Source organism: Plectrocnemia conspersa, unplaced genomic scaffold, assembly GCF_051122295.1.
Source record: "Plectrocnemia conspersa isolate PC_06_02 unplaced genomic scaffold, ASM5112229v1 ptg000014l, whole genome shotgun sequence".
In the NCBI taxonomy this organism is placed as follows: Eukaryota; Metazoa; Arthropoda; class Insecta; order Trichoptera; family Polycentropodidae; genus Plectrocnemia; species Plectrocnemia conspersa.
Genome location: NW_028277178.1, coordinates 7,713,623 through 7,741,317, shown reverse-complemented (window position 1 = coordinate 7,741,317; position 27,695 = coordinate 7,713,623). Strand labels below are relative to the sequence as shown.

The following is a 27,695-nucleotide window of genomic DNA, read 5'->3' as shown; positions in this document are numbered from 1 at the left end:
TTTAGTCCACGTTGAACTTTCTTCGCGTTCGATTGTGTCCGTTTCACAAACGAAGTGACAATCTGATATTAACGACATAAAACAAATACTTTAATAATCAATAATTTATTTATAAATATAAAAGCAACTCAATGTTAGTACAAAAATATTAATCAAATCACATATTTTTTTTCATTGTTATAGTATTGTCATTGAACTATTGCAAAACATGGAATAACACACAATACACATTTTTTAAACCATTAGTCACTCGACTCAGACGCGTGTCAATCTCATTATTTGATTGTGATATAATAATAAACATTTTAGTCATATTGATAATGTTTATTGTTCAATCAAATCAATAATTAACACTCCGTGAGCTAAATAAAAAACCCTTCATACGGTATTGAACCCGAAGAACCTGTTTAAACCCGATACACTTTGTCTGTAAAATATTTAACCACTAAACTCGCCCATAACTGGAGTACTTAACAGTAAATTTAACTTTTAACAACACGTGTAATAAATAATACAACCACGATCCTCTGTTCTTCTTTCAGTTTTTAACGATACAAATTGGGTGCTGATTGACTGAATAAAAATAATTTTCGTGTTTGTGCTAGTGATTGTGTGTAGTGAATTTATTATTTTAAATTGAGTGATTGGATTAATAAGACAATTATTTCACTGTCTTGATAAGGTAAGAATAATAATCCATGTTTAAATGATAGCAAATATTAAAGCATAAATTATTTGTGTGTTAATTTTCAAGGTTAACATTCTATGCTCAAGTTTATCTTAAAATTTGCGATCGAAACTTGTTTACTTATTGTATTACGTATTAGTTTTATGTACATATTTGACTGTGATTTAGGTATACTTATATTATAGTAATTTTCCGTTATAGTCTCCTTATATTTTGAATCTCAACATAGTGTTTATATTATTTGATTGAAATATTTATAGAAGCTCAATAGTCTCGAAAACTGTTAAGCAAGTCTGATTATTCTTCATAAACGAAAAATATAATAATTAAAAATAGATAATATTTTATAGTACGGTATACCCTTTATTAACTACTATATAATTGAGGATCAATTACGATGTGGTTCTAAACACAAATGCCTATATTTTTCCTTAAGAATCAGTGCACAAAAAAAATATACGCTATCGCTAAGAACAAAACTGATTTAAAACAAATATATTTATTTTATAATACATCAAATATAATACAGCTAATGCAAGGCAGGGATTATAATAAATAAAACATATAACAATAGTGAAAGGTGCTATAAGATATATAATAATCTTGACAACCGTACCTCAAGAACAACAAACCAATAGTGCCCTGTGTACTTACATATACCGGTACCACCCCTCAGGGCAGAAATTAATGAGCACGTGATGATCACGCGTTGAACGGTGTTGAAAATAAATAGACTAGGTATATGAATTCTGGGAAAATAAATTATATGATGATTTTGAATTATCGTATACAGTTAGTTGATAGGTATTTTATGAAAGAATATTGATTTATTTTATTTAGATTATGTATGATAGTATTGTAATTACATACAACAATCAATAATCTTTTAAAAGTTGTAGCATTTAGCAATCCAAATAAAATTATGTATCTTATGACACGTTTACAGAAATATAAATTTACAACATGATTTATTATGCGTCAGTCGTATCTTCCACGCAGCAAGACTTAAGTCTTTCAGAGGCGTTCAAAGTTTAATAATGGAGTTTTATAGCAACATTACATTTTATTAAATTTCTAATATAATATTTTAAAAACAAATGTTCATATTATAGTACCAGCGCTCGGAGAAAAGCAATACTTTTCCACAGTAGTTTGTTGCAATATAAGTTATACTAATAAATCGTTACCAGCTTTCCAGCATATATTTCTTGCTGCGAAGTCACACTCCCTTAGGACTAATAACCCGAAAAAATATATATTTAATTTTTTCTCTGGGTAATGAACCCAGTTTGAGTATATGTTTTATTACTTACTTCTCGTCATCATCTGTCAACTTTCCTACGATCATTCAATCCATAACCTATCTTTAAAGTCCAGTTATGCCACTTATATTAGGCCCTGAAATGATCACAGCCTGTTTAAAGCAGGTCAGTGACTTCCAAATTTTTTTCTATAACACATATCCACAGTTTAACGTATACTGAATATACCTTTGCGAATGCTTAAAACAATCATTAAAGAGTAACATTATAAATTTTGTTTGCTCATAAGTCGCGATACTATATTAATGCAAGTGATTTGAAACTGTTCATGTATACCATAAATTAGATACGTAATATAGTTGTAAATGCCAACGAGAAAAGATTCAAGATATATAAATCAAATTATTAATTTACTAGTTTCATAAAACCCTTTTAGCAAATCTTCTACGATTAATTTTGCCGCAACATTTAATTTTTATAACGAGTTTCTTGTTTTAATTTTTTTATTTATTTTTTGTTTAGCTTAAGTAGCTCATTATTAAATAATTTTTCAATAGCAAATATTTACGACCTATCTCGATTTTAATTATAATTTATATTATAATATTTCGTTTTTAAGTAAAATTATAATTATATAATAATCACTTATACTGATCTTCCAGACACAATAATAATTAAAAAATACTATCGTCCATGTGGAATTCGAATCCAAGTCTGACAGTGGACAGACAGATATGTGTTTATTCACACCACACACGATCGGACTTGTTCGCCAGACATCCGTGACGGACAGATCCGTGCGTGTATGGCCAGCTAATAAGTCAGCAATTTATATTACTCGTCTATCGTGCTGTTTGATTGTTTTTTTAAATGCTCAAAAATGATTTTTAATTACATTTTTAAGATTAGGTTAATTTAGAATTAAATCAATAAATAACTATTGATATAGTTGATGTCAGTGAATAATATAATAGAACATATGAATCGATCTGATCTGAAGAATCATTAAGATGTAAATAATGGCAATGTTTGCTGAGCTTTTTTATAGAAATCTAGACTAGATATGATTATCCAACACCGAGATAGGAAACTAATCATACTCTATTGTTCGCATAGGAAGTAAGTGTGGGAAAGTACGTTTTGTGATGAATCGCTCTTACTTAATAATGACGAATAGCACATGCCATCTCGCTAATAATGATTATAATGGCCGAGTGTTGGATTAAGTTCCGCTAACGATACCCTTCTGTTAAGTGGTCTGGTTTTTTTTTATATCAAAAAAATCTGGCACATAGAAGACGTACATATGTACTTCCACACATACGGGCTTAGTAATTACTTTTTAGGCATATGGCGAGCATATCTACAATACATTGTGTTTTGCAACAGTTTAGGGTCTTGATCAAGATTTCAAAACGGGACTTTTGATGTCACACTTTTAGATCATCAACACGACTTGATATGTAATATGTAGGGTAAATATTTTTGGCCGAGTTTAGAATCATTGGTATTGTGTTGCTGTTCTCAATTCAAGGTTAGACAACATTGCGGTCGTGGCTCCTATAACGTTATTATTACGATATCTAAACACGTGCTTTTTGCGAAATAATCATGTGTGGACATGCTGACTTAATGTACTATGCATGTAGATTCAATGCCTACACATCAAATATTTTTGAGAAACGAAGTTGGCTTACATTTTTATGTTAACACACTCTTGTGTACATAATGTGAACTGACTTATGAGTATATAGATTCAACTTCCTCTTGGATGCTAGTTCAGTTACCTGACCCATAGGATGTGTGTTGATCAATTGATAGCAAAGCTATGATACAGCGCCTTAGGTGGTGCTTTGCCTTGAATGGTCAAGTGAGTAGAAAGTGTTCAGAATTATGCAACTAAATAATAGTAAGTGCATTCGGACTTGCTTCGGGGTGTTATGCATTGTAAAATATGGATTTTATTTAAATTGCAGAGCTATAGACTAAAAGACTATTATTTTGAGACGCTCTTGTAAAGCTTTGCATTAGCAAGTAAAAGTCAAGAAAGTCTATTAAAACACCATCTGAATAAACTGTGTTTTCTAATGTTGGCATTAGAAAGACTTGAATAGAGATTTAATTAACTATTTTTCAGTTGGAAATCAATATGGAATTATTATTGCCATCATTAAATCATATACGATACAGTACAAAGTCTATTATTTTTTTACCGTTACAATACAAATGCTGTCAAATTATATTAGATGACTCATCAATGCCATTGTTACGCAGACAATGTGGAATAAATGTACGTATCATATTTTTATGCTATGGTCAAAAGCAATGATTTATGAATGCCACGAATGTAAGAATTTTCATCAATAATGTATTATTCCGAATTAATTAAATAACACCGTAAAAGATTTTGCCACAATGATATGATAACGATTTTTTAATTTCTCACAACATTTTTATTTTCATTAATGATTATAATAGAATTTAAAGCGTAGTACCTTTTGAACTCATTTAAAGCTGATTTCTGGGTTTTACATTAAAATTATGAATTTATAATGTTTTTGCTAGCATATATAATTTTCTGTTATAATCATTTTTGTCATGTTTACGACTAAATGTTCTTGATTACAATTTTGCTGCAATGACTCAATAATCTGACGAATAAGTTTTTCCTAGCCTGTTTTTCGCTACAGTCAAACTTATGCGCATATTTTAAATACAATACAATCATTGCTTACAGAAAAATCTACACATTCTTTAAAAAACAGCGATTTATTCACAAAAAAGGTGTATCTTATAGGGTGTATTTTTTACTTTGAATAAAAATGTTAGTTTGCTAATAAAGCAAAAATTGTTGCAATAATATTGTTTTGTGACAACTCTAGCACTTGTGTACCTCAAAATGTATCAGAAACGGCTCCTTCTCAGCTATAAGACAAGTCTTGATAACTCGTTAATATTTGACATATATTTTATTTTTAATTCTAATTAATAACTACCACTGGGATCGTGTAATCATCGAAAGCAGTTAAAATGGTCGTATAAAACATCTTTGGCGAATCGCAGATAAGGATGTTTATTAATCAATTGCATTGCTTCCTGAACACACCTCCTCAATGTGTTCATGGCCAGGGAGTTCGAAGAACAATATAACATATTGTCTGTCGCGCGTCTTCTTATACAAAGGGTAGTTTTTCCGGGGGTGATAATGTATACACGAGTCATCCAGCTTTTCAACGAGTTTGCCAAACACAAGGATGTTTTTGCGATAGCTATGGGATGCTAAAAAAATATCTATTTTAGGTGTGTGCCATAATTATTTTTTTATGTTCAATTGTATAATTACGCATTAAGGAAACATGTCAAATCATAACGATCAGATATGTAATAAAAAAAATATAACAATTACGTAGTGTTAAGATTCTCTCTATTCGTTGTTCAAGTGGTCGTTATAGTGACATCTTAATTGTAAATAATACCGCAGGTGGTTAAAAAGTCCCACACATTAATAGATTTTTTGTGAAAAGCAATACCAAAATTAAACTTTCATAAAATTCTAAATCTATACAATAAGTACTATGCGTACTATATTAAACATAATTATAAAAAAAAAGTAATTTAAAAAGATTTTTTTTTGTACGTATTTATAATTTTATCTTTGTGACATTAGATTATTAATAAGTCAGTATTGAGAAGCACTGCTTCAGTTCATATTGAAGCTTTGCTACACTACTACATATACTTTATTTTTATTTATTAAATATCTTAATAATGATTTAAATTATAAATTAAATTAAAGTTAGCAATTACTATATTTAACCATTACATTATTAGTATATATATGTATTTAACTTTAGACAGCATCCAAGAGGTTAGGTTGTTTTAGACGAGATTAGATTATAAATCAAGTGAACCTATGACGTGAGTACAACGTATGGCTTCCTGTTTCATATACATATAATACATATGTACATTCATCTCACGCATAAATAGCCAATCATGTATTTTATCTAGTTGCATAACTTTTCATGAGAGATGCAAAATGCTCATTATTACAATTTTCCTTATGTACCACTAACATTAGATGGTTATTGCCGTGTATAACCCTTTACCTCATTATTTAATCGTTGAGTTTAATGTTCAATCTTTATGGTTATACCTGACACGAGATTCTAAACTCGTCCAAAACTGACTCGACCGACTGAAAAGAATGCTGTTACTTTCTCACATGTTTACAACTTCACTCCTTGCCCATACTTCTTGAGAACTCGAGCACTTTTTTTATTACCTTACGAACATATGTAAACCGTAGAGGTGAAAAAATTCCGTTATCTCTCGCCGAGTAGTTAATTGTAGATAGCACTAGTTAGATATCTGCAAACAATGATTCACCGTGAGACTTGCGGTGCATTTCTTGAATCAACACACTTGGATGGAAATTTATAATAAATTTATATAATATAAATGCTCGCTAATGTAGCGCTGCTTTAAAATAGCCAATCGACTTGAAAGTGGGCTGCTTTAACAGTTTCTTTGGAAGAGTCCATAAATTCATCTACAATATATGATTGTAAAAAAGTAAGATGATAAATGCCTTATACATCTGTTTTTTTATATTAATTTCATAATGCGAACATCTGTTAAAGTGTTTTGCTTATTCTATGCTTTGGTAGACAAATGTTGAATAAGATCTTCTTATATACTGATGTAACTTTGAAAAAAAAATACATACGAGATGTCATCTAAATTCTAAACGTTGAATTTTAGTGCTATATTCATTTTAAGTTGAGCTCATAATATGTTCTAAAATTGATACCATTTTTAATAATGCATATGTCAATATTAAACGCGTATTTTGAAAGTGTCAGCTAAATATTGACAACGCATTTTGTCACGCTCAGCGGTTTCTTTATTTTGACAATGCTGGAACAAATAATTTGCGTTTAAAATTGAATGAAGTGGTGTAAATTGACAAGGATGTTCAAAAAAAGGGTTTATGAATTGTACAAACGAGAGCCGTTAAGATCACAAAATTAGAACAGCGTTTCAGTCTTTTCTATTCCGAGCCTTAAATATATGTCGAAATTTTAGCTTTAGCTACTCGGTCCTGAAAAATCTGACTCAATGCAAACAATTCTTATTCTTTCGCTTTGAACCACCATTATTTGTGGCATCCGTCAATCAAAGCACTCAAAAGCACATGCCCCACATACAAATACCGAAAGCTACATGTATTTATAACATACGTATTTTACGAGGAATCGTAAAAGCGAAATTTTACTTTTCGTCAGCGATTATTACGGTTTCGCAAGGCGATTATTACAACGCCCTGGGAGAAAGAAAAATATATGTATGTCGAATCCGGGCCCGGCGAGACAAAAGTCGTTGGCCTTTTTGATCCCGGCCTCAGCCTTGGAGCGGGACCCTTGAATTGAAACGCAGTCACGACTTTGCAGTTGCTTTATTTTTTTGGTCATTTCTTTTTTCTGTTTAAATGGCCGCCAAATTGTATGCGTGTAAACAAATATTCACAAGGAAAAAATAAAGTTCACCGGGCGATAAATCGCGAGTTGAACATAAAATAAATATTTAATTGACATATTCTGAATGCGTATATCTAATCTCATATTAAAAAAAACTCAAGTGTACATTGAAATGTATTTTTAATCAAATACATCAAATAGCATAAAACTTGTACACGCATAATTTTTTGATTAAATTATTTTTAAAACACAACAATTTGCAATCTAGTGTACAATATACGTGTCTAGTCTCGCTACTAGTGACTGTTCAGCTGAAATAGATCAGACGTTTGAAGTGATGCGGCTGCAAGTGCTTCTAATGGTCATCTCGGCCGTTTCGGTGTAGCTCCGCTTGATGCGAGTTCGGCTGAACTCTCATCATTCTAAGTCAGAAGTGAAGTGGCAGTTCTGTAGACAAGTTTATGATGTCAGTGTTCTAACTTATATGTTAGAAAGTCCAACGTCCCTTCCAGTTCTTTCTACTTTAACCCTTTGAGTAGTGAGTTAATTTATACGCATTTGTTGTGAGCTAATTTTACGTATCTTTCAATAATTATTTCAGTTGTTATTTATTTATTATTATTTTATATTGTAATTCTAGTAAATTATAGGAAAAAGTCGAACTGAGATGTTTAAATGATTTATTTTACATATTTGTGATATATTATTCGGCTTTTGTAAAAAAATATATCAAAACAGAGGCATTCAATATTTTTTTATAAAATTAATATGAAATATTTTTTGTTATGTTAATTTATTTTATACTCTTTAATTTATTGCTATCTTTTTATAGAAATGTTTCACATTAACTTAAATTTAAAAATATAATATAAATAACCTTTTTTTAATGACACCCGTCAAATTGACGGATTTATATATAATTTTCTATATAAATTATTCACATTAAATCAAATTAAAAAAGTATTTAATAAATATAATATTTTTTCAGTTATGTATGTAAATATATAACTATCCGGGGTACTTCAAAACAGTGAAAGATCGACGACCGTACATGTACGGCGATACTGTAGAGCATGGTTTCCCAAACTATGTTCCGCGGAACACTGGTGTTCCGCGGAGCCTAAATAGATATTTCACAAAAATTTGGAGGAAATTAAAAAAATTGTTAGTTGTGCTAATACATAAAAATTGTTCATAAATCTGATAAAAAAGCTTAAAAATATGTATTAAATATTCAACATTGATGTGTATAAATTCTGGAGGGAAAAGTTTCATAAGTCGGTGTTGTTTCTTTTGATAAAAAATTGTTGTTGTTGAATCTTTTGATAAAATAATACAATTTTGGATTTTATCAGTTTAATCTAATAATTTTGATTGTTTTCCTGTCTTCGATGAATGTTTAAATGAATTGAATTTTCAAGTTGATAAAGAAGTTTCACAAGTATTTTTAGAACACCTATATAACTTGAAAACAATTCTTTCGGAATATTTTCCGTGAACTAGTAAGGACGATTCCTGGGCTAGCAATCCATTTTCTGTGACAGTTAAACCAGTGGGCTTAAGCGCAAGGGATTATGAGAATTTAATTGATTTAGTTAATGACTCTGATTTAAAACAAACATATAAAAAAATATACTAATATGAATTACGTAACCTAAAAAATAAGCTAAGTGTTCCGCCAAAATTTTCAGATTTGCCAAGTGTTCCGTCGCTGAAAAAGTTTGGGAAACCCTGCTGTAGAGGATCTGGGATAGAATCAGGCTTCTTGATTATTGCCTAATACATATCTTATCAGACTTTTTAGCGTGTTTAATAGCGTAACAGCAGATTTAATACAAGGTACACTTGATTACGTAGCTAGCTAGGATACTTTTTTGTTTAAGTAGGGTCCAACGATTTTATTGTAACTAATTGGGCATTTTGTTATTTTGTTTGTTACGTTAAAAAATGTTTTGCCTGCACTACACTCTCTGGAAATTGGCCATGGTTGGCCAAGGTTGTCCAACGACGGAGAATATAGTGGGTTATTTCGGTCGAGTTCGGTTCTGCTCGCTTTAAAATCTCTCGGAAGTTGTCCGAGGTTACCGAGAATGGTTGGTAAAGTGGGGGTAATTCAGTCGACTTGACCAGCTTCAAGCGCTTCCGAACATTGTCGGCAAACGGACCGAAGTCGAAGCTGCTCTTTCGAGCGCGAATGGTGAGATACTTCCCCTTTCGCTCTCTCGCGTGTTAAGTGACGACAGTGAGAGAGATAGTGATATGGTTTTTCGCAAACTGAGATAGAACGAGTAACTCGGTTCAATTTCAGTACGCACTTCGGCGTCCTATGGTCAACACGCATGTTGAGCGCTGCATCGTGGTCAATTTATAATATAACATGCTTATCGGGGACTTTAACTGACTCTTACTGACATCTTTGAATATTTTAGGGCACCAAAAGGGATTAATTATATTTTTGATAGTATATTCTTCTAACAGATATCGTTATTATATTTTTTTTCATATAAAATTAAATAATTAAAAAATAATTAGTAGTACTTGATTTTGTTAAAAAAATCGTTTCGAATATCCTTATGTATTTTCCTAGATCGGTTTATATAAATGTCACATCATAACGAATTCTTATTTAGGATAGTCACAGATGTGGTGTTTGTATTCTGAAGTATCATTTTTATGTCTTATGGCATTTTTCAAAAGCCGACAAAGATTTTGCGCAAATTGAATATTTACGACCGAAAAGTTTTCACTGATATTGTATTTGTGAGTGCCCATACAAACTTTTATAATCATCAGTAGCGTAATTTTAATAATAAACAATTTAAAAATCTCGATTATTTGGCACATTTTTCGATCGCGCGCAAATATGCCAGCTGTACGTGACAGAAGCCGCCGTCCGGACGACATATGAAATTTGCGGCAACGTGGTCGCTTACTCGAAGTCGTAATCGTACTTCCAGAGAGTGTAGTTCAAGCATTTCAATGCTTAATATATTTAGGGAACATAAATCTATATGTTTTATCACAAGCATTATGCATTTTGAAGTTAATAAAAGTTAAGCCCTTTAGCCGTTTAGTTAAATTAGGCGGTGTATGATAAGAATGCCAAACATTTTTTTGAGAAATATAGACGATTTTATAAATAGATAAATTTACGTTTTTTTGTGTGAACCACTATTTATTATAGAAGCAAAATTGAATCCAGTTTATACAAAAAATATAAAAGAATTATTTCACAATTTTACAAAAAAAAACTTTTTTCTTAAAACATTTTTTACAAACAATGTAAAAACTAATAATACACGATTACTGGTTTTCTACTGATCAAATACTTAAGTGTATATGTACACTAAATTTGCTTTTCTCTTATTATCTACACTTAACATGTTTTTAATACATCAAATATTCAAAATTTTCATCGACTCGCTAAATGCTATATATTCATTGTAATAAAGTAAAAATGTTATCATATTTGTAACTGATTGAACAAACATTGATAAGCTTTTATCGCAAGCCAACCGAGTGAAAGGGAATCAAGGAGCACTCTCACGAATCCGCCATACCTATATATAATTAATACCAAAGCAAAAGTGGAGCTCGCGAAGATTTTCGCATAATCACAGTGATTTATTGCGGATGTGTGCGCTATTTAATAATGATTATGGTGCTATTATAATTTAATTAGCTCAATTTCAAGAGTGCGTGCTCGTGGCCGGACCACTACCACAGAGATAAGACTATCGAGGCTTCGCGGTCAAATCGAATTCGGGACTTGGCACATTTTGAATCCCCGTGGGATAGTATAATAATATATTAAACATCTTCCGAAGAAGATTCGATTCGAAAACCGGTTTTGGTTAAGAGTGTTTGGTTCCAAAGATCGAAATTTGCGAACTTGACCCGATGACTCAAGACACTTTTGCTTTTGTCTTAATTGTATTTTTCATCATAGTTGTTTAAAAGTAGAAAATGCCGAAAAATTAGAGGTCACACTTTCGCCGTTTTCACTGATAATTTTGCATATTTTTTGCACTCGACATGAACGAGAATACATTATAATAAAAAGTGAGCGTTAGAAAATACATTAATGGAAAATCGTTGACTTTGTTTATTAATATTTATATAGTTTTGTGCATAATTAAATTAATTATGCTAAAGTATTCAAGTTCAAGTGCACGTTATACATCAGTGACGATAAACATATTCACAACATAGATATCAAAGTATATTCCTAATTTTATATTATTATTAAGTACAAAAGAGTAACAAAACTGAAATATATTATTATTATTTATTTAAATGAAGCTTAAGAAGCACTGCTTTAATTATGAACAATAATAAGTTGTACATACACATATTAATGTATAATTGTTTGCTTTCGAATAACATTAACTAATAACGATTATTATTTTTTGTAATTACTACGTTTAAAACGGTTAAGAATCCATTGCTAAATTATACTTAATTACTTATATATGAAAAGCTTTTTAGATATAAGACATTAAATCGGTTACATTGTTTTTGTGGAATAATATGGTCCACGCAGCAAAGCTATAGTGAGGTCAATTAATTTTATGTCTGATTTGGAATATTTAAAAAAAAATGTTTTTTTCTTAACCGCGTAAAAGTGAAACTGCTTAAAACGAGCACCACATAAATCAAAGGATGAGTGTATTATTTATCTCTAAGTGGATAAAATATAGTCGAAAAACAATTCAATATTTAAATCCAAAAAACGTTGTGTAAACATGAAATCTTCACGAACGGTCGCCACTTATTTCATAAATGTAATAAATTAACAATTTGCCATATTTATTTAATCATTGATGAAATACAATTGTGTGATGTCACTTCGTGCTTACGTTCTTCGGTTACTGAATTTTGTGTTTGAAAACTTTATATGTATTAGATTTTTATATTAAATCTCGCTTTTTGTCGATGGTTCTGTTAGTTTCATGATAAATGCAAATTTAAAAACCATACGCTTTAAATGTTTTTTTTCTGTACAAAAACATATAATTTATATCTTAAAGGCCATGAGTCATAAAACTACAAAAATAGTATTTACTATTGCGAAGGTCACTTACAACCAAAATAAAACTCAAATATATTAATTTATATAAATATGAAATTTCAACTAAAAATATATGTATTTAACATATATTTTAAAAATATAAGTGCTTTCTCGCTAATAATATAATGAAGAGTAAAGAAAGGGTTCGATGATTAATTTTCTAAAAATACATTAGACAGATGTTTAGTTTGCTTTTGTATATTATACAAAATAGCCGCGTTTGAGGTGAGGAGTCATCACAAAAAGTCTCAGTGGGGTATCAACTATCTAAAAATAAATTCTATTATTCTTTTTTTAATGTAGCCACTGCTCTATATGCATACCGTAATAAATAATTTATCTAACACATTAACACTCATTTCGATTGGACAACGTCAACTTTCACTAATCGCAGTTAATCTTCTCGATAGTCATTCCAATTTTATCGCATAAAAAGATCATAAAATTAGTATTGAAATTTACAATTACGATACAATCGTTCGGTTGTTTTTATTAATATTTTTTTATATATAAAATTACAACCAGAAAAGCGAAAGTAGGATATGATTGTGCGGATTTGATTCTGACTACCGAGTGAACAATGGATGAGGCATTGCAAATTTGACGAGCAAAAGTCTGTTTTTTTTTTAGATTAGTATATACAGAAAAATTGTAGATTAAAGATTTCACTTTAGATTGACCGAAGAAAGGGCAGCTGGATCTGAATGTATAATACATAGAAGGGAATTAAATCTGACACAGATACGTCTGGAACAATGAGATCCGGTCCGCTCTCGATTATTCAGGTCATATCGGTATATGTATGATATATATTTTTTACATAACTCTCATAATAAATACAACAATGGTGTAATAATTAAGGCATCGCTGTATAAAACGGTGTGTCCCGGATGCGTTAAATTTATTTTGTAAACTCTTGACAATGGGGTTTTCGGTGAGAACCAAAACCTTGACCCAAAAATCAAGATGAGATTCTTCTCAAGACGCGCCTGTAATTGTCGGTCTATTTCGAGAGAAAGTAATTTTGGGGTTTTTCACGTACACGTTATTTATTGTCGTAATCACGGCTTAACGCCACGTGAATTAATTTATTTACGTGTAAAGCACTACCGTATACAATTGCTTATGTTATAGCTATGATTGAAAATGTGTGTGTGAAAATAGATATAATAAACCACATTTTTAATTACTAAAGTTTGAGGAACATTACTCTAAAATACTGTTTAATTTAGCATTTTAATAATCGAAAAGGTAATCTGTTCGATACATCAGTAGAACTTCTGATTGATTTTATATGGCAGAAATCCTACTCGCGGTTTGGGTATAACTGGAATATTTTCTTTTATCAACTAAATATCTTATTTAAGTTAAGCGTGTTTCTTTGTTCTAGGTTTTATAGTTTAGCAGTATTCTAAGTTTCATTACTTTGATTTTTAAAATATTTACCGTTAATTGCTTTCGTCATTGCTGATGTTTTTTGTTACTTTTGGGCGGGCCGCTTAAACACCGTATCAATGCAAATAAATTAGTTTTATCGGATCATGTTTAAACTAATTGCAGCTTAATAGTTACGACTTATGAGTGATAAATCAAATTGAAAATATAGTCAATTTTAATTAATTAAATTAGCACCAGAAGCTGAATAACGCGCTTGCTCTGAATCAATATATTTTACACAAAAACGTCGATTAAAAATGTGACTGAATCATAGGGTGTAATCATTATAAATTGTGCAAAATTGCTTCAAAACAAATTTTAAAAACAATATTATAGCGATATGACGCTAATATTTCCTTTCTGGCGCAATAAACGCATCTAAAATTTGTTTTCATTTTTGAACTAACACGTATTTAAATAAATTTGCAGTTATAAACAAGTTTTTCCGAACATGTAGTGAATCCTATAAAAAAACTAGAGTTGCATGTGCTACGCAAATTTTCGGAGACATTACACCTACAAGCGCTTAATTTTCTTTAAATCGTTTTCCTGCTAAATCGACAAAGATTCAATCAAGCAAAGCAAAGTTTTAAGAAAAGCGACTTTTTCACTTCGATTTGTGGATTTGGTTTAGCTAAGCCGTCATCTTAAGTCGCCAGGAGTTTTCTCAAGCTTTATTGATTTTATCTGTTCATGCTTCTGCCTCGAGCATATCGTCTATGGTCTGTTTTATTAGATAAAGATCTCAGTAAAAGCAAGAAAATTCTGGAAAACATCCCAAATCGCGATGGAAGTTATCTGTATAATAATAGCCTTGCCCACTGAATTTGTGTTCATGCTATTGATATAAAACAAGCCTTCAACGAAGTATTTTAAATTAATATCATATAATAACGATGTTGACGTTTTGGTTTATCTTTTAACAATTATCTTTTCGCACATCATAAAATGTTATGACTTTTAAACCCAAAGCAGTCTTATCTGTGATTGATTAATCTGAGTAGTGGAGCAGCGCAATTTCTGTTTATTATAACAAAAAAAGCGCATGTTAAAGAAAATCAATACTGTAGCGAACGTGGGCCGTTTCTTGGTTACCACTGGCGTGGGTGATATCATGGATAGAAGGTGAGGTGGTGAGAGGTATAGAAAAGTTTAAATGAAAGACTTGCCAGACTACATACATTATTTGGTAACCTTGGCGCCGGTGAATAGCCAGACGATAAAAATGTAAAACATTTACGTTACATAGACATAGGACGCTGATACCATATGTCAGGGGTAGCCAAACTTTTAAGTGTTTAAGTTTCTAGTATTATATTTTACTTTAAACTACCCTTTTTCTTAAGTAAACTATTGAGATATAATTATCAACACAACATCATCTCATTCGGCGATATTAATGCTTAGCAACAAAAATATATATTAAATATACATACATACCTATATATATTTCACAATTTTTTTTTTTATATATTTTGCAATGTGACAATGTGGCTTGGGGGTTAAAAAAATATTGTGTTTTTCTGGGTAAATGACATATTGTATATTTATTTTATACGTCGTCATAATATACCTTCGATACATTATTGCACGGCTGTACTAATAGTTTGCAGCGTTTAAAAGATTAAAATGACTCCGGCGATTGGTAATCAAGAGTTTGAAAAACAATAGTAATGTACGCAGGATAAAATGTATTTATTGTCTAGCGCGTGGCAATTTTACACATTTTAGGCGGTACTTATGGGTGATTGATGTCTCATGATCGATGTGCTTGCAATATTTCTAATTTTTGCTAAAGTATTGAAATATATCTTCTTTCGTGTGTGTGGCCTCACTTTAAGGATGTGTTGATCTGTGCTTGCCTCCTGCTCACTAGTTTTTGTTGGGGTACGGTTTTATGTGCACATTCTTTCGTTATTAGCGTCGGCACTAATGATCCCGTTAATTATCTTCGGTGTGGAAATGCATATTAAGATACATCAAGACACATAACTCTATTAGTTTTATAATAGGTCTTGCATAACTAATTTTAGCGCAAAGATTATGAGTTATCCGATATCTTAATTGACACATAATCAAAAATTTGAGGGCACAGTGAGAATATTTAAAGTTTTTAACATTTACACGCTTTGATAATAAAACTATATTGCCTGCACTACACTCTCTAGAAGTTGGCCAAGATTGGCCAAGGATGGAGAATATGGTGGGTTACTTCGGGGTTACTTCGGAGAGTTCGGTTCTGCCCGCTATAAAATCTCTCGGAAGTTGTCCGAGGTTACCAAGAACGGGAAGTAAAATGGGAGTAATTCAGTCGACTTGGCCAGCTTCGAGCGCTTCCGAACATTGTCGGCAAACTGACCGAAGTCGGAGCTGCTCTTTCGAGCGCGAACGGTGAGATACTTCCCCTTTCGCTCTCTCGCGTGTTAAGTGACGACAGTGAGAGAGATAATGATATGGCTTTTCGCAAACTGAGATAGAACGAGTAACTCGGCTCAATTTCAGTATGCGAGTAGGCGTCGTATGGTCAACACGCATGTCGAGCGCTGCATCGTGGTCAAGTTATAATACCACATGCTTATCGGGAACTTCAACAGACTCTTACTGACATCTTTGAATATTTTAGGGCACCAAAAGGGATTAATTATATTTTTGATAGTATTTTCTTCTAACAGATATCGTTATTATATTTTTTTTCATATAAAATTAAATAATTAAAAAATAATTAGTAGTACTTGATTTTGTTAAAAAAAATTGTTTCGAATATCCTTATGTATTTTCCTAGATCGGTTTATATAAATGTTACACCATAACGAATTCTTATTTAGAATCGATGGCGACAAATTCTAGGATAGTCACAGATGTGGTGTTCGTATTCTGAAGTATAATTTTTATGCCTTATGGCATTTTGCAAAAGCCGACAAAGATTTTGCGTAAATTGAATATTTACGACCGAAAAGTTTTTACTGATATTGTATTGGTGAGTGCCCACACAAACTTTTATAATTATCAGTAGCGTAATTTTAATAATACGACAATTTAAAAATTGCAATTATTTGCCACATTTTTCGATCGCGCGCAAATATGCCAGCTGTACATGACAGCAGCCGCCGTGCGGACATCATTCACGCCCCCGTCCGGACGGCATATGAAATTTGTGGCAGTGTGGCTACTCGGAAGTCGGCGACCTCGGCCGACTTCAGTTGAACTTCGGTTCGGACTACTTCCGGAGAGTGTAGTGCAAGCATAAGGCTTACTAGTGTTAAAACGATTATTATCTTGCAACTTATCTTAATTTAATATGTTAATCTAAACTTTTTTTTCATTTTATTTCATTCTTTTGCTTGATATGTTTCTATGTATTTATTGTTAACTGAAATATGTTGTTTTACTTTTAACAAATTTATACCTTAAGCTACAAGCTGTGTTTCGATATTGATTATTTTACGAGTGAAAGGAGTTGAGTTATAATAAATATATTTTTTATTGAATATTTATCAGGTGAAAAGAATATAATAGTTAATATTTTTCAATTGTAATATTTTACTTATTACAAAATGGAGTGAATATATTTAAAATAGAAAGAACCATAACACATATTTACTTTAAATACTAACTAAAGTGAATATTAATAGAGTATTGAAAGCAGTCTTAATGTTTATTGTTATTGCATGGATGTAGATTTTATCTGGTAGCTAAGTATATACGTCAATAGTTTTTATTTCATTCAAATTATACCATTAAAAATATTTTATGAATGCTCATTTTCCAAAAAAGTGACATTGGTTGTTCCTATAATGGCCACAGATATAATGGCACTTATTTTTTTGTTTTACTCACTTAAGTCATAACAAAACTAACTGTTCAAATAACAAGAACGAATCTTAAGTGCTCTACTACACACGTCATGTAAATACGCTTAGAAGTCAAACGTGGGTCCATATTTCACGATCGCTTTCAATAAACATTGAAATCGATCAATACGTCTACTTTCTACAGCTCCGTCACGTTTCTCACTCCTTTGCTCTCTTCTTGCTTCTCATTTTTTTTTTGTTTCACGCCAAACCGCGAATTTCAACGGATGCGACGCTTTCACCTCGTTTTAACGCCATTTGCCAAAAACACACAACAAGGCAGGTGTCTACGAATTCAAAGAAGTGGGAGATCAAAGAAATTTGTGTTCAAAGATGATCAAGTCTGAGAATATGGACTCGTGGTCACCCTGCATGCGTCAAACGTTCGATCGAAATCTGGAAGTGATCCAAGTATCGATTCTGGAGTGTTGAAAGAGAAACTAGCCGAGACGACGCCAAATTCCAACAGTCAACAACCCTAATCAGATGACTCACGCGATTATATGAGTTTAAAAATATAAGATTCCTTTCTATCTACACATGTGATGAAAGGTGTTAAATTTATTGATAGCAGTTGTTCAGACAAATTGTATGACTAATACTCATTGTTTTGTAGAGCTGACATCACTTCAAATGCGTCTTGACCATACCAATACCAATTTAAACGATTGGACACCTTGAATTGTAATCTCTCATTCAGGAACGAATTCATTGCGGCGTATATAAGCAAACGTTTAAGTGGCTTAACTACTATTGGAATGTCAAGGAACATCCTGATGGTCCTAGTGTTGACAAATATATTTAATGTATCTACGCGTGTCAAAACGATTGTGGCATATAAATGCCTGTGTGGGGTCAAAGAAGGTCAGAAGTCCTTAATCCTAATATTCGGTTCTATAATTATGACGTCCGGAATAAATATAACATATGTGCTGAAATGTAGAGAAAACAGTCTTTCGTTACATTAAAATTTATTTTAATGTAACCAGCTATTGAAAAAGTCCACAGCATCACAATATTAACTCTAAAATATGAGTAATTTCTGGAAACTCGGTAATTACAAAATATTTTTATTTATTATTTTGTTCAACGGTTTTTAGTTCTTATGTCGAATTTTTTTATAAAAATGAGCAATAATATATAGATAAGAAGAAAAAATTCGCAAAACAAAAATGAGCAAATATATTCGGTATTTTTTATTATAATATTTGTATACGAGTCTTCAATAAGAATTATACTTGACCCAGGCTAGAGCACTGAAAATTGAGATTTTATTAATGTTAAATTTTCTCCTTTCTCCTGCATAATAAACCGATCAGAAAACAGTACTGAAGATTGTTCATAATATTATTATTGTGTGAGTTTAGTAACTCCATTACGAGTGCCAACAACCAAAATTGTGTTTTTATATACATTTACTGTTAATTAAAATGGCTCTTGATAAACAAAAGTAAGGATTAATTCTAGATATAATATAATTGATTAAAACCAGAATATATATGTATATAGAGAAATCAAAAATAATATTGCACAAATAAAAATCGTAACAAATTTCGTTTACGTTTATAAATATAGCTTTAAACAAGCGTTCAAAAGTAGCATGAAATGTTGGCACGTTTGCACTGCAACTTTTTCAGTGCCAATTTCTCGTCAAATTCGGCACAGATACGGCACAGTAATTGCAATAACAATTGTCGTAATCCCTTCTATAAAACGATTCAAATTATTATCAAATCCGTTACTAAAACCATGAGAAAACCATATTGCAAAATTAACCATTGAAAATCGTGGGATTTTTTCATTAGTAATTATTACGAAAAAATGAAACGCTGAACTTCTCCACGTGTTTCAGCTTTATTTTTGGGTCAAATCAAATCTGATTGGAAGTGCGTTTCTATGGCACTGCTGCTCCCCTTTGCATGTATTGATCCAATAACTTATGGCGTGTTACTATATAATTGGGGAGACTTTTGAAATAAACTACGAAGTCTTAAAGAAAGTTCAAAGTCTTGCAAGATTATATTCTGAGCATTATACACGCGATAAGTTCATATCGCAGTAAGAATCGTTGACCGTTTGCGAAACTATTGTTTGCGGAATATGTCATAAAACATTGTAAACAAAATTACAATTTTTAATTACTCTTATTTAGCTTGGTTATATCCATAATATTATTTTTTTTTTTATATAACATCAAAGTGACTCTTTCTTCGTGACGTTGACCCAAACTACTCAATCAAAGTCAGCTATGGCGTGCTCGGACAAATTAAATAAATCTGACCCCATTTTGGTTAAATTCGAAAGCAAATAAAATTTTATTATCCCCATATCGCTATAAGTATACATGATATGCGAATATGGGAATTTATTATTGGAATTCCACGTTTGATGACAATGGCAGCAATGTGTTCGCAGGAATTCCGGGATGTTAAAGAGGTGTGCAAATAATATGAGGCAACTGTGTATACATATATTCGCGAGCTTAAAATATCTTTAATATCAGATTTAAAATTATTAAAAGTATGTTATATCTAGAATTAATACAAAAAATATTTTGGACGTCTATAAAACTTCTCAGAATTAAAAAAGCCCATCACGCTCATAGTGCTCCACAATTATCCATAAATATTAAAATTACAATAAAAATTATAAACGGCTGTTTCTTTATAATTCGAAATCTAATATATATTTCATTACATTATATTAAAAAAATATTTTATAAAAAATCTGTCAATTCACAAATTAAAGCATTAAATTTTATTTACAAATATAAAACATTAAAACGCAGTTGTATATTCTAGCAGTATTTTAAATTAACATAACGTTTATGTATAGTATTTTTTAGTACTAATGGATATTATTATTTGCTTACATAATTTAGTTAATATTAATCTAATCTATGTAATCTAAATATTTATATACCGCTCGAAAATATAATTGTGTTTATAAAGCGTTTATATTTATAGTTAGGAAATAAATACTTGTTTAATTTAAGCAAGAAGAATAGATCATAAATAGTTTACTTCATACCTGTTACATACTCATCAGAAGAAAATCTAATAATTAAATTCTAAAATGTACAAAACACAATGCCTAATATTATTTATGGTTTCTTAAGATGCTTAAAGTTTACTATTAAACTAGCAATTAATCAAAATAATTTAGTAAAATTATGAGTTAGGCAATATTACGAGCGCAAAACGCGAAATAATGAACGCCAAACAGCGGTCTGAGTCCTTGATTCTAATTTTCATATTCTATACAGCTAGTTCCATATTAAATTTACAATTGTAATTTATACTTTTATTGTATTAAAAATGACTCAACTCAAGTTGATTTAAAAAATAGATCAATCAAATTAGAGTCACTGCTTAGAATAATTTATACACAATATGTTTAGGATAATTTATTTTTACTTTTCGATCCTATTACACACATATATGAACATACACTTATGTCTGAATTGAATTTTATCAAGTGTCTAATAGATCCATAGTTCACTTTGCGGTTTTTCCCCACATCCTGGACACTACGTTAACACTTCATTGTTTGCCAATTTTATGTAACTTACAACACTACACGCATATTTTAAACTATACAGCACGCCTTTGTGTCTCATTATTTCGGTCTTCTACAGTGCATATTCAGTTGCAACATCCAAAGTTTATTTCTGTATCGGATGCTCTTTCCGAAGAGAGAACATCTCGCAAACGTGATGCCATTGCACTAAGCGGACGATCTTAAGATCTTAAGACCAGGTTTTTCAAGTCGGAATGTCCCCGTGTGATTTTTTTATTGCGTCTGTAAATACTCGACAGTGTATGATTCATTCATGATGAATTTTGGTGTAATATGCTCAAATTATATGGATAAACATCACGTGACTATACGGGAGATGTATATTTCTAAACTGTCCATGTTTAGAACAGGTTTTTTACAAAGCTATAAAAAAATCTACAGATGTGACAATATAACGTTTGTAAACAACGCATCTTTTAGCCATGTCTATTCTAGTTCTAGTGTTTCAAGATCCATTTTTTCCGAAAGTTTTCCTCGTGTGCTTAAATTTAGTTCATTGTATCATAAATGTATATTATTGCTATGATTCCTAGAATCATTTTTAGTATATATATTTTGTATAGAATTATATTAATAATTCTATACAAAAACTGATCGCTGCTATGTAGTTTCAGAAAAAAATTGCGGTTGGTAATTTCCTCTAGAGTTGTTTATCAAACGGCACTAACTCTGATATTTTATACTAAGCGACCAAATAAGTATAGTTATCGTTAAAGTGTGAGTAATAATAACGTTAATCAGTGTTTGTAAAATAAAACTTATTTCTACACAAAAGGGAAATATTATGAATAAATCATATTTTGAGTTGAATAAAAATCCCATAAATAATTTACATACAAAATTAGTCTTGTTTTTTTAAGAAAATATTACTAGCCTTTCATACTTTCAACACATTATAGTCCCAATTTCATTTTATTCGTATTTTGTTTAATTTTAGTTGCTATATTTTTAATAATAGTAGAGCGACTCAATCATTTCCTCATATATTTTACTATCTGCACCTCATCGATCTTCTATGCATACTTAGGATAACCACTATTATATTCTTTGTTCTGTGGTTACCATACGGTTGTTTTTATCTCTGTTTTACAGCGTTGAAATACTATTTTTAAGTCTTAAACGCGTATATTTATTAAATAAATGTAATACAATAAACAACTACTATGAAGTTATTAAATTAATTATAAATTTGAAAATGCTTCTAGTTAATTTTAATAACTATAAATTAAAAAATATTTATGAAAGATAATTGAAGATAAAGTAGTATTGATGTATAATATTTGATAAATAAAATAAAATAAGCTTGCGCGCTTGTATGTGTAAGTATATCCGGCTCGAACGCCCCAAATTTAACTTGTTGACGTTCCTCTTGTTAACGTGATAGCTCCAACTTTATTGGATTCGAAGGACCTGCGAAACATTATACTATTGTTTTTATTATTTCTCCTTTTTAAAATAGCTTACAATAAGTATGCTTTATTCTGCGTTTTATCTGCACGGCCGAAAATGATATTAAAATTAGACCAAATTTAATTTGATTTCGTCTTAGTTGGGGTTATTACCCCCACTGGCAAAATATTATCTAACAGGATAAATATTATTTATACTGATAAACAACAATATAACGTTGTTCGTGATAAAGTCAAATAAATGCTAACGACAATGCTCAAAAAGGAAAAATTAATTTGGGGATGTATTTCTGTGTAGCATAGATCAATAAATATGTGGCTATGTAGGTAGAATTATTTAAAACATTATAGCAGCAAAAGAGTTAAGTACAAGCTATATTTAAATTAAAATTAAAAGTAATTAAATTTAAAAAATGAATATAATATTTATAATTGTTTATTAATTATTTTTTATCATTTATTAAAAATACAAGTTTATTTTTAACACAATTTTCTTAATGCGTTTGTTTTAAATGTTATGGCCGCATATACTGATCTTACGGCCAAAATAATGTTAATCGGGGTGGGGGATCTTGTTGTCATGTTGGTTTACGCGCTCAGTCGCTGACTCGCCGTCCATTAACCCTGAATATCCACAAATAAATAGGAATAATTATCGATATTCAGTAAAATACATAACCTAGAAACGTTATACTGTAACAAACTTTCGATCGGCGACTGCAGCGCCTTTGTTTTCCACCCAAATTGACTGGTTTGTACTTTGACATTTAATGTTAAACAATGACTGAAATGTGTTAATCGAACGAAGTTGCACATTCGGTCGCATAGAATGTGTACGATTTGTATTTGAAATAATTTTTATATGTATTTTATGTTTTGTTTTAGAAAAATCTATAAAACTGTCAAAACAAAGAGATTCAAAGATGGCTGGTACTGGCGGCGAAATTTGGCTGCAATGGTTTACTTGCTGCTACAACCAACCCGTGCAGAGAAAACGGCGGAGAATCGATCGGTCCATGATTGGCAATCCGACTAACTTTCAGCACACTGGACATATAGGTATAAAATATAATATTCTTGTTATTATTAACCGATTTTAATTTAAATCTAATTTTAATGGCAATTTCACATAAATTATCAGCCCTTTTACTCAACTAAGTTTTAGGTATAATCAATAACTACATTAGATAATAAATTTAACAGAAGATTGCTAAAAATATTTGTCAACCCAAAGACATCTTGGTTTTATTTCTATAAATTTGAAAGAAAAAACCAGGACGTTTTACGAATAATTAATTTTATTAAATATTATCTCCTGTCAACTTTTTAATACATTTTTCATAAATTTTGGGAAGAATCTATTAAAAACACTCGGTAAAGTTATATTTTTATCTCTTCATAACTTTTATTTTTTAATGTTAAATCACTACAAAACTGCTGTTTGAGCATTCCAAGCTTTCCAAATTCTTAGAAATTGTTTGTGTGTAAATGATAGCAGCTTATCTGTATGATGTATGCTTATCGTCATTATATGATTAAACTTCACAATTTTCCACGAAAGTTGACTATTGCTCGTTTATTATTATTAGTATTTAACAAATAAATAATACAATAATTTTATTTTATTTATTAACACATATTAAATCTAGTCATAAAGCTACAAATAATAACTCAAGTTAACTGACAAAGAACAAACAATAGTTTACCTTTTATATTATAAGGCTTATTAATATTTAGCTTTTGATATGGTAACTCAAATTGAGTTGAAGCGGTCAGTATACGCTTCAATTTGTAATTTTTGGCGGTTCCGGTTGACGAGTTGTGATATGACGTTTGTACAGCGAACTGTACAAAATGGCCCTTATGAAATCTTCCAGTAGCTTCTTGACGCGTTTGACGGTGAGCCTCGTTGTCGTAGAATCCTTCGATAGTCATCGATATTTATCCTCAAGCGCGTGTCCTGGAGATGGTTGCTCAGACAGAATGTGAGGTGTAGATCCGAGTTCAAAGTAGGCCGTGGAGCGAAGATGTGATCCAAATGTCCAAAGTCGAATGTAAATGTAAACTTTTGGCACTGCCTTATATTCCCAGTCGGGTGCACAAAAGTATCCCCACTCCGCGCGTTGCTTGCGGTGGAGTGGATACGGCATCATTGTACGACGCCGCTTAGTTCGGTGCAAGGCTCAAAGGGACTTCACTTTCGCGTCTGCTGCGTCTCGGACAGTCGTTGATCTAGGTCGCTATAGAGTGCTTAATCAGACATTTTATGATTGCTTTTAAATTGCTTATATAAAAATATTACCCATTATCATTTATTATACTAAGATTTATATATAATTTAAAATTATCTCTATGATGACTATTTGAATTATCTATTATTCCTGAAAATCGATTGATTCTGACATAATAGTATATATACATATATAAAAAAATATTTTCTTTGAAAAACTAAACTGTAAAATAATGTCTGTCAACATTAAATATAAAATATTTATCTAGAATTTAATATTGTGGATTTCGGCAGAAACAAATATTAATATCCTTTCTTAATGTTTTTATCTTATCCAGTGATTCATCATAAAGTTTATTAGTAAATGATTTTTATAGAAAATAATACCAATAAATTAACACCAGGCTTACAGGCATAAACCCGTCAATTTGACGGGTGCTGTAAATTTAGTGTTAAAGAATACGAAATAAATTAACACAACAAAAAATATTGAGCACCTCAAAATTGATATAAAATAATCCACAAAAGCCGAATATAATAATAAATTATTAAAACATACTAATACAAAAAAGTAGTGAATTAAATCAAATCAATTAAACATTGAGAATCACTAATTTTTTATAATTTACCATAAATCCAATATAAAATAATAGTAAATAATAGAAAAATGCGTAAAATTAACTCACTGAGTGGCTATTGTGCAATTGTGGGTATTCAATAATTATTAGTTAAAATTATAAATTTATTCATTAAGAACTTATATTAACACTCTATTGTCAGGCTATGAAAAATTCCTATTTTTTCTGGATTATCGTTATAGGCGAACAGTGGAATTTTTCGTTTTTAAAAGCCCATATGTACGAAATATTCAGTGTTTCGAAATTCAATATTAACTAGTGTCATCTTGTAAGAAGAATATGTACTATAAAAAAATAATAAATAGAAATTTTAACAGTAGCACACTTTTTATAAATGGGTCCCTTGGTGACTTAACCCTGTGGACGCGTTAATCAAAAATAATATTTAATTGTTTTTTTTTTTTTTTTGAAAAATGCAAATTTTACCTTGATACTGTGTTTAAATGTTCTGATTTTTTAATTTTTATTTATTTTAAATGATATTTTATGTTTATTCACAAAAAAAAGTTTTTTCTTGAAAAGCACATTTTTTACTGATTTTTGCGTAAAGAGATAAAAAAATCAATTGGGCGACTTTAGTCGATTTCCGCGTTCAAAGGGTTAATATAGATACTTAAATTTCACTCGTCTCGGATGCATAAAAATATTTCTTACGCCTAAAATTTCGACTTGCGAATTAGTTCTATTCAATGTGTCGATATAAACTGTCACTTTGCTGTTGCGCAAAACTTTTTTATGTCAACGTAAACATTTTTTCTCAATATAAGTGTCTAAATAATAATAATTAAATTTTAAGTTTAGTTTTATGCTTGCAAATTCTTTAGTAAAGGGTGAATCAAAATAAAAAAAATCATTTAAATCCGATGAAAATTAAAGTCGCTACAATTATTTTAGTGAAACGCTATTAAAATTATCATACTGTTCGTTTGCGAAGTGTTAACGTTTTATTTAATTTATTTTCAGGATCCACTGATATTGAAATGCCAAATTCATTTATGAATCAAGTACAAAACCAAATGCAAAGTAAAGGCGGTTACGAAATGGCTTATAGTGTGAAGGTATGTCTATTTATTATTAATATTTTATATCATATTTATAATTATTAATTATATTTTTATTTCTTTTCAGGCATACTGATCTCAAGACAAAGAGTCTGTTTAATGTGATTTTTTTGTTTTATTCCGCAACGCACACGGGCGGATTAAATAATTTTAATTAAACTTATTGTGTGTACATGGTGGTATAATTTGCGTTTTGTGCACATATTATGTACATTATAATTTGACGAGAAGCAAGGCATTGAATGCCGATTTCTTAGCTCTTAAGTTCTACCATTGCATTTGTTAACTTATAGCTAATTTACTTTACTCGAACAACGTCGTACTTAAAAGTAACCTGATTAGCTAAACTTTAAACTTACTATACCTTAAAGGGTTACTTTTGGGTAAATATTAACAGTGTATGTCTTTATCAAAAGCCAAATTTGAATACCTCTTAAAAGTTTGGTCTTAATCGCAGTTCCTGTTATAAAAATTACAACTCGGATTGATCATCTTGAATATATAGATTATATGTGTTTAATTGTAAAGTACTGGTAAAAGTGTCTTTGTACTAGAATAAGAAGAATATATGTCTCCTTTTTTGTGTATGTATACGTAAAACAGATTTTTTCTGTATTTATGATATTTAAAACGTCCGGATAGGAAAGCACTGAAGCGTTTTACAATGTATTCTTCCAAAATATAATATATACAGCATTTACTTCCGTACATTTGAAGACTGTTTTTTCTCATAAACGTTTAAGACAGAGCTTTTGAAAATATTCTCACGAGCCTTCGTAGATTATATACCTAGACTTGTAAATCGCACAATACTTAGTCGTTTGTTAGTGAATAGCAATAAAGCATCTGTTTATATATGATATATATATATATATATATATATATATATATATATATATATATATATATATATATATATATATATATATATATATATATATATATATATATAATATTCCTTTAATGTGAAACGACTGCGACCATCTCAT

General features: G+C 30.5%; 1 protein-coding gene across 2 annotated transcripts; it reads left to right on the top strand.

Moving 5' to 3' along the window:
• On the top strand, positions 1-27,414 carry Spec2 (CDC42 small effector protein Spec2). 2 transcript variants are annotated; one of them, XM_088204322.1, is made up of 5 exons: positions 1-133; positions 543-682; positions 23,663-23,836; positions 26,609-26,703; positions 26,774-27,414. In XM_088204322.1, exons 3-5 carry the CDS (start codon positions 23,701-23,703, stop codon positions 26,780-26,782), a joined length of 240 nt encoding a protein of 79 aa, XP_088060448.1. In that variant the 5' UTR covers positions 1-133; positions 543-682; positions 23,663-23,700; the 3' UTR covers positions 26,783-27,414. The 2 variants fall into 2 exon arrangements, with proteins under 2 accessions (XP_088060448.1, XP_088060449.1); XM_088204323.1 differs by lacking the exons at positions 1-133; positions 543-682 and adding an exon at positions 23,333-23,528.
• Positions 27,415-27,695: the final 281 nt, after the last annotated feature.